Genomic DNA, 14632 nt, shown 5'->3' with positions numbered 1-14632 from the left:
GAGGGGAGAGGAAAGGGAAAGGAAAGAGAGAGAGAGAGAGAGAAAGAGGAAAGAGAGGGAGAGGAAAGAGGCATAAAATAATTCATTTGCATTTAATTGTAATGGTTCAAAGAATGTTCGGAAAAATGTTCGGCCCTCCAGCACGTTCACTTCATCCAATCTGGCCCTCTTTGAAAAAAGTTTGGACACCCCTGGTTTAGTGACTGTTCAAAGTTACAGTGGCACTGGAAAAAAAGTGACTGATGGACGTTTTTCACCCTTACAACCATCGCTGCGTTCCGTGGGCCACATGACAGAATCTGGACACTTGGCAGCTGGTTCATATTTATGACGGTTGCAATGTCCCCTGAGTTGTGTGATCACCTTTTTTGACCTTTTGATCAGCAAAGTCAATAGAGCAGCCAGATTCACATTACAACTGTGCTACTATCAACGGCAGTGAGTCACTTAACAACTGTGGCAATCAAGGCTATAAAAATGGGGGAAAGCTCTCTTAACTGTCTCACTCGGCAAAGGAAATTTTGGATTCAACTGTGGCCGTAGAATGAGGACTACCTGTAGTGAATATGTTAAAACGATGCCTCCCCCCAACGCCCCCTGGCCACAACTGGTGGATATTAGGCCAGTGCTTCCCTCTCATCCCCACAGCCAATGTGGGATAGCAGTGAAATGCTGGATTAGACTCAGACCAGCTTCTAGTCTACCTTCAGTCACAGGAGCCCCTCTCTTTCTGCCTACCCCACAGGGGTGTCGTCGTGTGGTCAAAATGAAATAAGATTCCCATTAACCTGGCTTGAGTTCCTGAGGGAAAAGTCAGATATAGTTCCTCTTGCTGGCTGGGGAATTCTGGGAGTTGAAGTCCACCCATCTTAAAATGGCCAAGGTTGAGAAACACCGGATTACACCTCTGTGGACTGTTTTGCCGAGCAGATCCCAGTCAGTTTCAGGCTGAATACAGGTAACCCTCGACATACAACAGTTCGTTCAGTGATTGTTCAAAGTTACAAGGCCCCTGAAAAAAGTGACTTACGACCGTTTTTCACACTTAAGGACCGTTGCGGCATCCCCATGATGATGTGATCCAGATTCAGATGCTTGGCAATTGGTTCACACTTGTGACCGTTGCTGTGTCCCGAAGTCCTGTGATCACATTTTGCAATCTTCTGACAGGCAAAGCCAATGAGGGAAGCCAAATTCACTTAACAGCCTTGTTGCTAACTGAAGAGCTGTATCGATTCACTTAACAACTGTGGCAAGAAAGATTGTAAGATGGGGCGAAATTCACTTAACAGATGTCTCCCTTAGCAACAGAAACTTTGGGCTCAATTGGGCTCGTATGTCGAGGACTACCTGTATTGGCTGGAAACTCCAAGGCTGAATCTACGAATGGCTCAATTTCTGCCATTAGTCATTGCAATGAGGCAGCAAATTCTGGCGGAAGGTCTCTTTCACAGGACGGGCTATTTTGGGAAACTGGGTTGAATTTCTGTACTGCCTGTTTACTCGCGGCCAAATGTTCGTTGCATAATTCATAGAAGCAGAATTGGACAAGACCTCAGAAGTAACAGAATAACAGTTGGAAGGGACCTTGGAGATCTTCTAGTCAAACCCCTTGCTCAGGCAGGAAACACTATACCATTTCAGACAAATGGCTGTCCGGTCTCTTCTTAAAGACTTCCAGTGTTGGAGCATTCACAACTTCTGGAGGCAGGTTGTTCCACTGGTTAATTGTTCTAACTGTCAGGAAATTTCTCCTTAGTTCTAGGTTGCTTCTCTCTTTGGTTAGTTTCCATCCATTGTTTCCTGTCCTGACTTCAGGGGCTTTGGAGAATAGCTTGACTCCCTCTTCTTTGTGGCAGCCCCTGAGATATTGGAAGACTGCTATCATGTCCCCCCTCGTCCTTCTATTCATTAGACTAGACCAGACATGTCAAATTCGCGACGTCACGTGACGTCGCGCAACGTATCGGATCTTTTTCGCCGTTGCCAGCAATGGGGTGGGCGTGGCTCCGGTATGATGAAACTGGCCCGCGGGCCGGCAGTTTGACACCCCTGGACTAGACATATCCAATTCCAGCAACCGTTCCTTATATGTTTTAGCCTCCAGTCCCCTAATCATCTTTGTTGCTCTTCTGTGTACTCTTTCTAGATTCTCGACATCTTTTTTACATCGTGGTGACCAAAACTGGATGCAGTATTCCAAGTGTGGCCTTACCAAGGCATTATAAAGTGGTATTAACACTTCATGTGATCTTGATTCTGGCCCTCTGTTAATGCCGCCTAGCACTGTGTTGGCTTTTTTGGCAGCTGCAGCACATGGCTGGCTCATATTTAAGTGATTGTCCACTAGGACTCTGAGATCCCTCTCACAGTTATTACTATTGAGCCAGGTACCCATTCACCCAGTCCAGTCCCCTGCTTGGTGCAGAATCTACTGAAACGTGTCACATAATTGCTATCAGGACCTCCAGTGAAAGGGGCCATACCTCATCACGAGCAACTGGTTCTGCTGCTTGACAATTCCACATCTCGGGACATTCTTCCCCCTAAAAAACTAAGCTTAAATGTGTTCCTCAGGAGTTTCAACCCTTTGTTCTGTCCTCCATTTGACATCTTCAAGTACGTGAAGTCTGCTACGGTATCTCCCTTCAGTTTTCTCTTCTGTGGAGTAACATACAAGGAGTCCTTGATTTATGACCCCAATTAAGCCCCAAATGTCTGTTGCTATGCGAGACAGTTGTTAAGTGAATTTTGCCCCATTTTACGACCTTTCCTGCCACAGTTGTAAAACAAACTGCAGTTGTTGAGTTAGCAACACAGTTGTTGAGTGAATCTGGCTTCCTTATTGGCCAAGAGCCTGCATGCAATGCAACTGTGGAGCATGGCAACCAAACTATAGCACATATAGTTCAAGAATATCCCCTCAGGAAATTTCAAGGCATCTGCGATGATCTCACCTCAGCTACACCAAAAGCAGTTAGATTAGGGGTCTTCAAACTTGGCCCTTTTATGACTTGTGGACTTCAACTCCCAGAATTCCTCAGCTAGGCATGCTGGCTGAGGAATTCTGGGAGTTGAAGTCCACAAGTCATTAAAGGGCCACGTTTGAAGACCCCTGAGTTAGATGGTTAGCTTCCTTAGATAACGAGTTATATCATCTATCCCATCTGGCTCCGTATTATTTCTTATCTTAATTTAATACTTTATCTCCATTGTGTGTGTGTGTTTGTATGTACACACACACAAACACACACAGAGGCATATAAATGTTTATTGATGCTTTAATTAAACTACATTTGTATATCAGAGATTGCATGACCTCTATAAATGCCATACACCGCATAAATAAATAAAAATTGACTTGGCTTGTCAGAAGGTTCCAATCGGTGACGACATGACCCCGGTGCACTGCAACCGTCATAAATATGAGTCAGTTGCCAAGCATCTGAATTTTGATCACTTTTGACCGTGGGGATGCCACAATGGTTGTATAAGTGTGAAAAACGGTCATAAGTCACTTTTTTCATTGCCATTGTAACTTCGAACCGTTACTAAACGAATGGTTTAGATTCACTTTACAACTGTCGTTGCTAACTGAACAACTGCAGTGATTCAGTTAAAGGTGGCAAGATGGGTCGCCAAAAATGGAGGCCAAAATGGAGTCGCTTAACAACTGTCTCGGCAACACGAATTGTGGGCTCAGTTGCGGTCGTAAGTCGAGGACTACCTGTAGCTGTAATGGTCTGTGAGAATGACCTTGGGAGACTAGTGGAAGAAAGCTGCGGCCTAGTCCAGTGTTTCTCAACCTTGACAATTTTAAGGCATGTGGAATTCTGGGAGTTGAAGTCCACATGCCTTAAAATTGTCAAGGTTGAGAAACACTGGCCTAGTCTGTCAGCCCCCAACCTTTCGGGCATCAGGGACCGGTTCTGTGGATAGATGGTTTTTTCTACGGACCAGAAGGGGACGTGGTTTCGTGTGCTGCCTGTATCCCTTAGATCAGGGGTCCCCAACTCCCAGTCCATGGCATGCCAGCAACCGGTGTGCAGAAAAAGCAAAGCCCCATCCGTTGGATGCAGGCAGCACACAAAACCACACACTCTCGGGTCTGTGGAAAAACCTTTCTCCATGAAACTGGTCCCTGGTGCCCAAATGGTTGGGGACCTCTGACTTAGATGGGGCTTCGCTTGTTTGTGTGGCCCGGTCTCTGGCATGCCATGGGCTGGTGCCAGTCCACAGACTGGGGGTTGGGGACCCCTGGCCTAGTCGATGGCCTGATAAATGAAATCTGAGTCGGAAGGAAGAGCGAGGATGGAGAAAGTATCCCAGAAGGAGCCATCTCTGGTTTTCACAAGAGTAAAAGGAAGGGAGGGGAGAGAGCTTGCAAGACTGTGTTACTGTAACCTTACAATAAGGGTAGTGTTAGTATTCATGGTTGGCGTTACTTGACTGGACTACCTCGAGCGACTGATGGGACCCGCTCTCAAAACACCCATTTCTCATGGGACTCTTTGCCTACCCCTGGGTTAACCCTTGTGCATCTTCATGTGAAGCCAGAGATCTTCGATGAAAGGGACTCAGTTCTTCCTTTCCTTGGGCTCCCTTTGCAGGTTCGGGTCTGGGTGTTCCCCGAGGGTACCAGGAATCACAACGGCTCCATGCTGCCCTTCAAACGGGGCGCCTTCCACTTGGCGGTGCAAACCCAGGTAAGGGGGTGCCCTGTGAACTCACCTTCTCTCCCCCTCCTCCAAGGGATGGCTGGCAGCTCTTTGCCAGATGCACCCAGCAAGGCTAAAATATTGGGGGGGGGGATTGGGCTTCATTGCTATTTGAGCCCATGAGCCCCCTTTCTTTCATTTTAAATTCAAAGTTGAGAAGGATTGATTTATGTCCATTTCTTCAATGGTGACTTCCTAGAAGTTAATAAAAAAAAAGAAAAGTTGATTCCAACAGACAACATAGCACTGATTACACAAGATAATCCACTATGCTTCAGACAAATAATGAGAAAAACCAGCCATATTAGGTGAAAGACATGGATTGCACTACAGTCAGGCCTTCAGCCTGGAAACAGATTTATTTATGCACTATTGAAATTTGGAAAAATTTGTGTGAAATGCATTAGAGTTAATATGAAATTTCATCTTGCCTTGCCTGGCTGAATGGCTGCAAATGAAGAAGGCCCTAGTCCCTTCTTGATATGAACCAGACTATCCCACTGAGCCTTTGGACTGTTATATATTATGTCAACACAACCATTGTGTTTGATTACCTTGTATTTGGTTTAACCCGGTTAGGCCTCTCCTGTGGCCCGACCATTGCACTGATTATCCTGGTTAGTCAGGCTTTTGCAAGCTCAGAGCAGGAACTGAGGGTTTAGATAGCTGCGACTATTCTATGTCTATGTGTGTGGTATGTGCGTATGTGACTTTGCAACAAGGTGGAAATCTGTCTTCATTTAGGGGGGGGTCCTATAGAGAAGAATGTCCCTGCCATTAGAAGCCCACCCGAGAAATGGTTTTTGAAATATGCTTTAGCCGGGCCCCACACATTTTGAAGCAATGTTTCTCTGTCTTGTTTATTTTGACGAAAAATTCCATTTCCTTTGTCGCTAGTTGTAAGAATTCTTTTTCTTCCAATATAGATTTATTCAAGGACCATCTTGATTTTTTCTTAGTTCCTTTCCTGTTAAATTTAAAGATGGAGGAAGAACAAGTAAAAGAAATGGTTTTTGAAATTCTTAGCGTGGGGAGAATTTTAATCGCCATTGTAAAAAAAAAATAAAAAATAGTTTTACCCTGAAGGCAAACTTAAGTCCTCCAGAGCTGAAATTCCCAGATGAGCTGAAAAGGGAGTAGATACTTCCTAAAAGACAGTGGCAGACAGTAGCAGATGACAACACAGAGTAAAATAGCCTTACTGTTACCTAGGAAAGGAGGGTTTTCGCACCCTACATTCTTCCCATTTTTATCAGAGCTAAAATAAATTGGACGAAGCAGGTTTGCGAAGCGTTTGACACCCCTGTGTGGTACCGACAGAAGAGATTATTTGTAACTCAAGAGTTGGAACTGTGACGCTCTCTGAGCTTGGCTGTTTGCTTGCAGACCATTTCATTACCCAACTAGGCATCAAGGAATCCAAAGCAGATTTGCTTGATCTGATAATGTTTGTTTAAAATTAAAAAACAACTGCGCGTAATATAAAAGAGAGTTTTACCTTCAATTAGATACAGAATGAAGGAAAAAAAGCTCTTGTCTTCACCGCCTTCCTTTAAAAAACAAAAATACAGGAACTTAAGCATTGTTTTGTTTTGTTTTAAACAGTTGCATCACACCCTGAGATCTGTTGAAATAACCTGTGTTATAAATGTGTTTACAGCTGAGCAATAAAACAAGCGGCTTGAACCCTGTGCAAAATGGGTAGGCAGAGACAGTGTCTTTAGAAATATTTTGCTGGATGTGCATTAAAAATACAAAGTGATTTGGAGGTGGTTTTCCGCCTTTAATGGCAGCTGGCGGTGGCTAGTCCCAGCCCAGCCTCTCTTTCAGGGGCAAAATGGTTGACATATATTGAGCAATTTCCAGCTGCTTACAGCCCTCTCTATTTACTTTCTTCTCTCTTCTCACAAGGTTCCTCTCATCCCTGTTGTAATCTCATCGTATAGAGATTTCTACAGTAAGAAGGATAGGCGTTTCACTACAGGTAACCCCATTTCTGATTTCTTGTTCGTTTGTGGGGAGCAGAACGACCTCCCACTGATACCAGTGAGCCTGGCTGTTTTCTGGTACTTTCCATCGTGGCTTTTACCTCAAGGTTATTATACCCACAGGCATAATGGAGACTATACAAGTAGCCCTCGGCTTAATGACCACAGTTGAGCCCAGAATTTCTCTAGAAAGAGAAGGCGATTCAGTGAAGCTTAAAAAAAAAAATAAATGAAGATTTATTTGGACTGTCTGTGACCTTTCTAATCCAGCTGCTTCTCAAGGATTCCAGGAAACAGTTTAAAAATAATCGAAATGTGACAAGTTAAAAACAAAACTTGGTACTGAAACGTCAGTCAACAATCCGGTTTGTCAAAAGAGAGAGGTAGTCCTCAGTTTGCAACCACAATTAAGCCCAAAATTTCTGTTGCTAAGCGAGCCAGTCGTTTGTTAAGTGAATTTTGTCCCGTTTTACAACCTTTCTTACCCAGGTCGTTAAGCGAATTGCTGCAGTTGTTAAGTTAGTAACAGGGTTAAGTGGATCTGGCTCCCTCATTGACTTTGCTTGTTAGGAGGCTGCAAAAGGGGATCACATGACCCCTCCAGGTCACTGCAGCTGTCATAAATATGAGTCGGTTGTCAAGTGTCCAAATTTTGATCAGGTGACCATGCTGCAGTGGTCATAGGTGTGAAAAACAGTCATAAGTTGCTTTTTTTCAATGCCATTGTAACTTTGGTGATTAAATGAATGGTTGTAAGTCAAGGACTATAGCAGAGGTGGAGAACTATGGCCCCGTTATGATTTGGGACTTCCTGGCTCAGGAATTCTGGGAATTAAAGTCCCAAGTCATAACGGGGCCATAGTTCTCCCCCTCTGGTGTAGTCCTTGACTTACAACCATTCGTTTAATCACCATTCGAAGTTACAATGACAGGAATTCTGGGAATTGAAGTCCACAAGTCACAACGGGGCCATAGTTCTCCACCCCTGGACTACATGTCCCTCTTTACACATTTGCTGAAGTGGGAAATGCCTTCGCTTACACTCTGGTGGGACCTTCTAGTTTATCTTGCTTTTTTCAAAAGCCCCGTCTTTCTCTCCTCATGCAGGACGCTGCATTGTCCAGATCTTGTCCTCCGTGCCCACAAAGGGGCTGCGAGCCGACGACGTGCCGGCCCTGACGGATCGGGTGCGCCAAGCCATGTTGGTTGCTTTTGAGGGGCTTTCCGCAGAGCTGGGTTCCCCGCAGTGACCTCCACCGCCGCTTCCCCCCAAGGTCTGGCCCAGGAGCACTGCGGGGTGCGACTGGGAGCAGCTGGCACCCACAGGCCATCAACCTGAAGATAACGGGACCAAGACAGAAGAGGGCAGCGCTCGGAGGGGAGGGGGGGGAAGAGGAATCGGAACCGGTTCTGGCAGAGAAGTGATGGGCGCAGCACCTTGCAGCAAAGGAGGGGGGCTTGAAATGGGTGGGGAGGGGGCTGGCTTCAGCCGCATGTGCAAGGAGACCTGGGAGCGGAGTTGATCCCAGCCACCCTCATTGCCCTCTTCACTTCTGGACCAGAGTTCTGACTCCCCCGGTAGATGGTACAGTCCTATCCCAGCCTCCATCTCCTCCTTGCTCCCCCCGTTTTGTTCATGTGGACTGTTCCATTTAAGTTTCTTGAACTTGGCCGGTGCCGCTCGCTCCCCATTCCGGGAAGTTTTTCCCCCGGGCTGAACCACGGACCCCACAGCAACTGAGCCACCCCTGGGAGCCTGCAGAGGGAGCCACGGACCAGGTTTTACCCTGGCTTGCTTCAAGGACCACCAGGGGAATTTTGGTGAACTTCAAACTCAGAGCAATGCCGTGGGCTGGCGATGCCCCAGCTGTTGGTGGGGCCTCTGTGTGCTGAGAACTCTGGACCCGCCATCGCCTGGGGAAGGAGAAAAAGAGAGGGAGCCACTCCGGGGAGGAAATTGCTAACCAACCCATCAGAACAATAGCAAAGGGCCTGGGCTGCTCAGCCTGACTCAGTCTCAATCATGGACCGGACTATTTCCTTCCAGGGAGGGGAAGGGAAGGAGAAAAGAAGGGGAAAATCTCCCTCTTTTACTTCCACCCGACAGGTGAAAAAGGAGCCGAAGGGATCTTCTAGGAGACAAAAGTAGAGTGAGATCCGCTTGGTTGTTTGTGGGTTTGGGTGGAAGATGGAGAGGGGAGGAAAAAGGATGGATTTGGGCGGGGAACGGGCAGAGAGTAGGATGTGGGGGCTCCGGGTTGCTTGCCTGCCATGCTTGGAAGGGCTGTTCCCCCCCCCCCCAATTCAGTGTTGGGAGAACACCTTAAACCCTCCTCTCCAAGGTGAAAGATGGCCTAATCAGGGGAGCTGGCATCGGTCTCCCGATGGAAAGGGCAGGAAGCCTTGAGTAGGGAAGGAAAGGGCAGGGTGAGCAGGCAGGGCTTGTCCCCAGGCCAAATTAAGCAGCGAGGGTTGCAAAAAGCAGGGGGGGGGGTTTCCGGCCTCAGGCTGGGGCCTCTGGGCCAGGTATTATGGGACGGGATGGAATTAACACAGGGAGGGGTGGGGTGCCTCCTGCATATCTGATAAAGCTTGAGGGGGAGCATTGGCATCCTGAGAGCAACCGGGGAGGGTGTTTGCGACCGGGCCTTTTGGGGAGAAGAGGAAACCAGGAAGAAGAGGAAATTGTTGCCCCTTCCGGGACGAGAGATCAAGAGATACAGAGGTGCTGAATCAGGGACGACTAGACTGATTTTCGTGGGGTGGTGAGCTTTGCAGTTCCTTGAAATATTCCGTGTACTTCTCTTCTGCCTTCGGATTTTCCATGAAGGTTTCTGTCCTCTCCCTCAAATGGTGGGTGACCCCGGGGGGAGGGGGGGGGCTTTCTTTCCTCTTTCCAGACGCTCCTTCTTGGGGGAGGAGAAAAAAAGAGTTTCCATCTGGGGAGGGCTGAAGAGTGAAGAGACGTTATTATCAAAGTCCGTGTTCCCAAGACCTTCCTGCTTTTAATAAAAACCCTCGAAAATTAATCTCCCTCACAGGTGCTTGTCTTTTCCTCAGTCTTTGTAACTGATTGGCAAGGAGTGTGTGTGTGTCTGCACTATCATGTCTGCCCTGTCGGGAGCTATTTAGGGCAGGGCTTTTCAATCTTTTCACCCATTGTACCACTTTTAGGATATGGCAACATCTGAGTACCACCAATCACCTAGCAAGGTGTCAAAAACTTGATGACCCAAAAAAAAAAAAAGGAAAAAAGTGATAAAGTACAGCTAGTCCTCGACTTACAACAGTTCGCTTAGTGACTGTTCGAAGTTACACCGGCACTGAAAAAAGTGCCCCCCCCCAAGCCACAGCCGAGCAAGACGCCTGCCCGCCCGGCGGCGCTCTTCCTCCTGTCCGAGGTTTTCATTGTTGTGAGTATTTCTGTTGAGGATTGGCAGCGGGGGTGGGGGGTGTTCAGTTTTTATTCCCCCCGTCTGCTGGGTGGTTGCAGCAGGTTTTGGTCACTTCACATGACCCTGGGACACTGACCGTCATAAATATGAATCAGTTGCCAAGCATCTGAATGTAAATCACAAGACCCTGGAGAGGCTGCAACATTCCAGCTGATCGGCGCTTCTTCTGGGCTCAGCGGAAGTGCCAGGATCAGCGCCGAGCTCTAGCTGGAGCCTGGCACTGATCCTGGCGCTTCCGCTGAGCCCTGACAGCCCTTCAGCTCCAGCCGTCTCTCGCTCAGGCTTGTGCGGTGCTGTCACCAGTTCAGCTCATTCCCCTCCCCCACTACCACTTTTCTAGGTACCACAGGTGGTACCCGTACCACTGGTTGAAAAGCCCTGCTTTAGAGCATTGTTTTTCAAATTTGGCAACTTTTAAAGTCTTGTAATCCAGCCAGGGAATTCTGGGAGTTGAAGTCCACAGGACGTATTATTATTACAATGTTTTTTACCTCAAAACTGGTGTGTACTTCCAGTTTCTGGCCAAAATAAATAAATAAAAATCCTCCCTGGTGAACAATGAGCTTGTTTAACAACCAGTGTTCGCTTAACGACTGCTGCATTTCCGTTTAATTGTCAAAAACAAGGTCATGAACTTGGATGTGGTCACATGATAACCTCCTTAACGACCATCACAACTTAACAACCGTAATTGCAAGCTCAATTGCAGTTGCAGTCAGACACAATTTAGTACAATAAAATAAAATTAAATTTTGGGAACAGATAGCAAACTACAATAAATCAGACGTGTGTGTGTTTTTCTTGGGATGATCCGACGATACACGGGCACTTGCAGTTTGTCAATCCATAACTTGGAATATTCCAAATAATATTTTGAAGAAAGGCATGATTTGGATTCAACAGAACTAAGGCCTCCTGAGATTTTGTCCTAATTGAAGGTGATCTTTTCCCACTAGATTCCTTTTGTTGAGGTGGAAAAAACTTATCCTTTAAAACTTCCTGTTCAGGAGCAGTATAGCTAGTATAACTAAATCTGTGATTTGAGGACCATTGATGATCCATGAAGACATTGCAAATGGTCCTAGGGTGGGCACTAAAATAAAAAAGATGAATGAAAGAGGCCAAAATCTCACAAGATTGTTTTCTTTCCAAAATTGCAAGAGATTTTGATTGGAACACTAAAACCTCTTGAAATTTGATGATCCTACAAGATTCGGTCATTACATTTAGAAAAAAATAATAATTTTAGAGTCCTGTTTTGTTTCCTCAGAGTCAGCATATTGCCCTCAACAATCTGGCTCCTCATTTTACCGACCTCAGAAGGATGGAAGGCCGAGTCAACTTTGAGCTGGTCAGGATTGAACTGCTGGTAGTCGTGGGAGTTAGCCTGCAGTACTGCATTCTAACCACTGTGCCACCTTTGTAATGTAAATATAGAAAATTTGGGAACTGCTTGAGTATATCATAACTCATAGTTTACAACAGTGTTTCTCAACCTTGACAATTTTAAGGCATGTGGACTTCAACTCCCAGAATTCCACAGCCAGCATTTCTGGCTGTGGAATTCTGGGAGTTGAAGTCCACATGCCTTAAAATTGTCAAGGTTGAGAAACACTGGTTTACAAACTATAGTGAAAAAGCCCAAATCAAGTAAATTTCATTAGATTTTAAGATAGCCAGCACATTATGCACTTGATTTGACTTAACACATAACACAAATGCAGTTATTGTGGTTTGTTAACTGTGCTTTCTGGTTTAATGTATTGTGTGAATACAGCCTCTATCTTAGGCTGTTTATATGCTATATGTGACCAATGTTTGTGCCAGATGCAGCATTAGCCAAGACATCCTGTTGGATTATGGGAGTTGAAGTCTTACACACCAAAAGCCAGCAGTGTGCAGCAGCAGCCAAAAAAGCTAATACAATCCTGGGTTACATAAACAGAGGCATAGAATCAAGATCATGTGAAGTATTAGTATTATATAAAACTCTAATAAGACCACACCTGGAATACTGCAGCCAATTTTGGTCACCATATCACAAATTTTTTTTTTGAGAGTTTGGGAAAAAATTCAGAGAAGAGCAACTAAGATGATGAAAGGCCTGGAGACTGAAACATACAAAGAACCAGGGCTTTTTTTCCCATAGAACGCCCAGAACGGAGTTCCGGCACCTTTTTTGGATGGAACCTTATAGGGTAGGCAAGGCGGGTTGTATGACGTGTAAGTTCCGGCACCTTTTTTTTTTAGAAAAAAAAGCACTGCAAAGAACGACTGCAGGACTTGGATCTGGCTAATCTAAAGAAAAGAAGAAATAGGGGAGCCGTGATAGCAGTGTTCCAGTACTTCAGGGGCTGCCACAAAGAAGAGGGGGTCACGTTATTCACCAAAGCACCAGAGGGCAGGACAAGAAACAATGGTTGGAAACTGAACAAAGAGAGAAGCAACCTGGAATTAAGGCAAAACTTCCTGATAGTGAGGACAATTAACCAGTGGAACGGCTTGCCTCCAGAAATCGTGGGCGCTCCATTAACTGAAGATTTTTAAGAAGAGGCTAGACAATCACCTGTCTGAGATGGTATAGGTCAGTGATGGCGAACCTTTTAGAGACCGAGTGCCCAAAAACTGGCCCCGCCCCTGCTCCACCTCCTGCCCCGCCCCTGCTCCACCCCTACCCCGCCTGCCCGTAGGGCCACTCACCGCCTCCAGGGCCTGCCACAGATCGCCCAGCAGTGCCATGGCCATGCCCTCTGCCCGCGCTCCGCAGCATCAACTACGTGATGGGGCGTGAGGGCAAAGTCTTGTCTACGCTGCTGGCTGCCATGTCCTTGGCTGCACTGCTCCACGTGGGCCACACTCGGGGGCGACTCTCCTCCGGGGGGCTGCTGGTGAGGAGGGGGTCACGGGGGGAGGCAAGGCTGGGGCAACGGCACGTGTGCCCACTGAGAGGGCTCCGAGTGCCGCCTCTGGCACCCGTGCCATAGGTTCGCCACCACTGGTATAGGTTCTCCTGCTTGAACAGCGGGCTGGACTAAAAGACCTCCCAAGTTCCCTTCCAGCTCTATTCTATTCTAAAAAAGGTACATCTTGAGGATAATCAGTAATGTAGAAGACAATTGCCTGCAGCTGAAGAGATCAGTTGCAAGTCACTCTCTAAAATAGGCTTTAATCTGGTGGTTTAAATATTAGGACTACAACTTCAAGAATTTTGAACAAACCCAGCCATAACGGTTCTGTGGTTAATAATAACATGAATTATGCCATCGTACGTTGTTAAATCCAGCAATTTTATTTATTTACTTGCATTTCTAATTTCCATTTTTTTATGGCTGCTCACCCACACTTGGCTTTAGGCAGTTTAAAAGAGTTAAAAACAAGAAGTTAAAAGAAGAACAAAAACAGCCCACCAAGGTAACAAGCCCATCACAACTCAAAAGTTGTTTGCCATCATAATTCAATTGACTTGTTGGGTCTTTTTTTTTAAAAAAAAAAAACTTGATTTAGTAAGTCTAAAAAAACTAGTATCGATGAATTCTAGTGTGACTGGGAAGAACAGGAACAGCAGGGAAACTTCCTGATTAAAATTCAGTGTTCAGTAACCAAATAAAAATATGCAAAAAAGATAGATCTTCGCGAGAATTAAGTCCTTTCAAACCCAAAGAAGAAGTTTAGACACACAAGCAATTCCTTTAGAGCAGGGGTAGTCAACCTTGGCTCTTTTATGACTCGTGGACTTCAATTCCCAGAATTCCTGAGCCAGCTAAGCTGGCTCAGGAATTCTGGGAATTGAAGTCCACGAGTCATAAAAGAGCCAAGGTTGACTACCCCTGCTTTAGAGTAACTTTCTGCAGGCTGGCTGGGGATTTTGGGGAATTGTAATCCCACTTTCTGGAAGGGATTGAGGAGGGCAGAGGTCTGTTAGCACAAAGTGGCCTGTTTACACAACTCACCAGAAAGGAAGTTGAAAAACATGACAAAGAGGCACGGATCCCTCACGTGAATGGCATGTACATTTCAGTAAGGAAATGTAATGAGGAGAAAAAAATTAAAGAGGTATCAAAACTCTGTTGGCTTAACCTGATTTCTTGAATCCATTTTGGAGCTCCATCAGAACCCAAGGAGCCGGGCTTGTAGAATATACCAAATCGCCAATTTCCCATCCCATCCTGAGGTTAAACTTGCCAAAGTCTTTAAAACAATGTTTCTTTCTCCCACTAAAGCAGCCAAAAAGGCTTAACTCTGGATGGACGCCACGGCCTGTCACGGGGGTGGGGGGGACCATCTGGAGGTTTCGATGGGATTTGAAGGCAGCCTTTGTTCTGTAATTAATCCAGCAGAGTTGCAGCCCACTGTGCTTGGTTTTCAATTAATAAGCCATGCCCACTAGCATAAATAAAGGAAATTAATTTGAGCTTCGAACGACAAGGAGCACCAGCGCGGAGTTAGGAGGGAAAAGATAACGCTGGTTTTC

The 14632-nt window shown here is 46.1% G+C and overlaps 1 protein-coding gene across 1 annotated transcript in view; it reads left to right on the top strand.

The window, feature by feature from the left end:
* The window catches only part of AGPAT1 (1-acylglycerol-3-phosphate O-acyltransferase 1), a 17166-nt gene extending 9210 nt beyond the window's left edge, over nt 1-7956 (top strand). Inside the window, exons 4-6 of the mRNA XM_015826071.2 lie at nt 4611-4706; nt 6630-6702; nt 7814-7956. Coding sequence (XP_015681557.1) covers nt 4611-4706; nt 6630-6702; nt 7814-7956 — 312 coding nt within the window. The remainder of the gene's footprint in view (nt 1-4610; nt 4707-6629; nt 6703-7813) is intronic.
* The last annotated feature ends 6676 nt before the right edge of the window (nt 7957-14632 follow it).

The sequence above is a fragment of the Protobothrops mucrosquamatus genome, unplaced genomic scaffold (assembly GCF_001527695.2).
Source record: "Protobothrops mucrosquamatus isolate PMUCROS unplaced genomic scaffold, P.Mucros_1.0 scaffold_204, whole genome shotgun sequence".
In the NCBI taxonomy this organism is placed as follows: Eukaryota; Metazoa; Chordata; class Lepidosauria; order Squamata; family Viperidae; genus Protobothrops; species Protobothrops mucrosquamatus.
The sequence above is the reverse complement of the archived record's forward strand: the minus strand, read 5'-3'. Positions and strand labels throughout refer to the sequence as shown.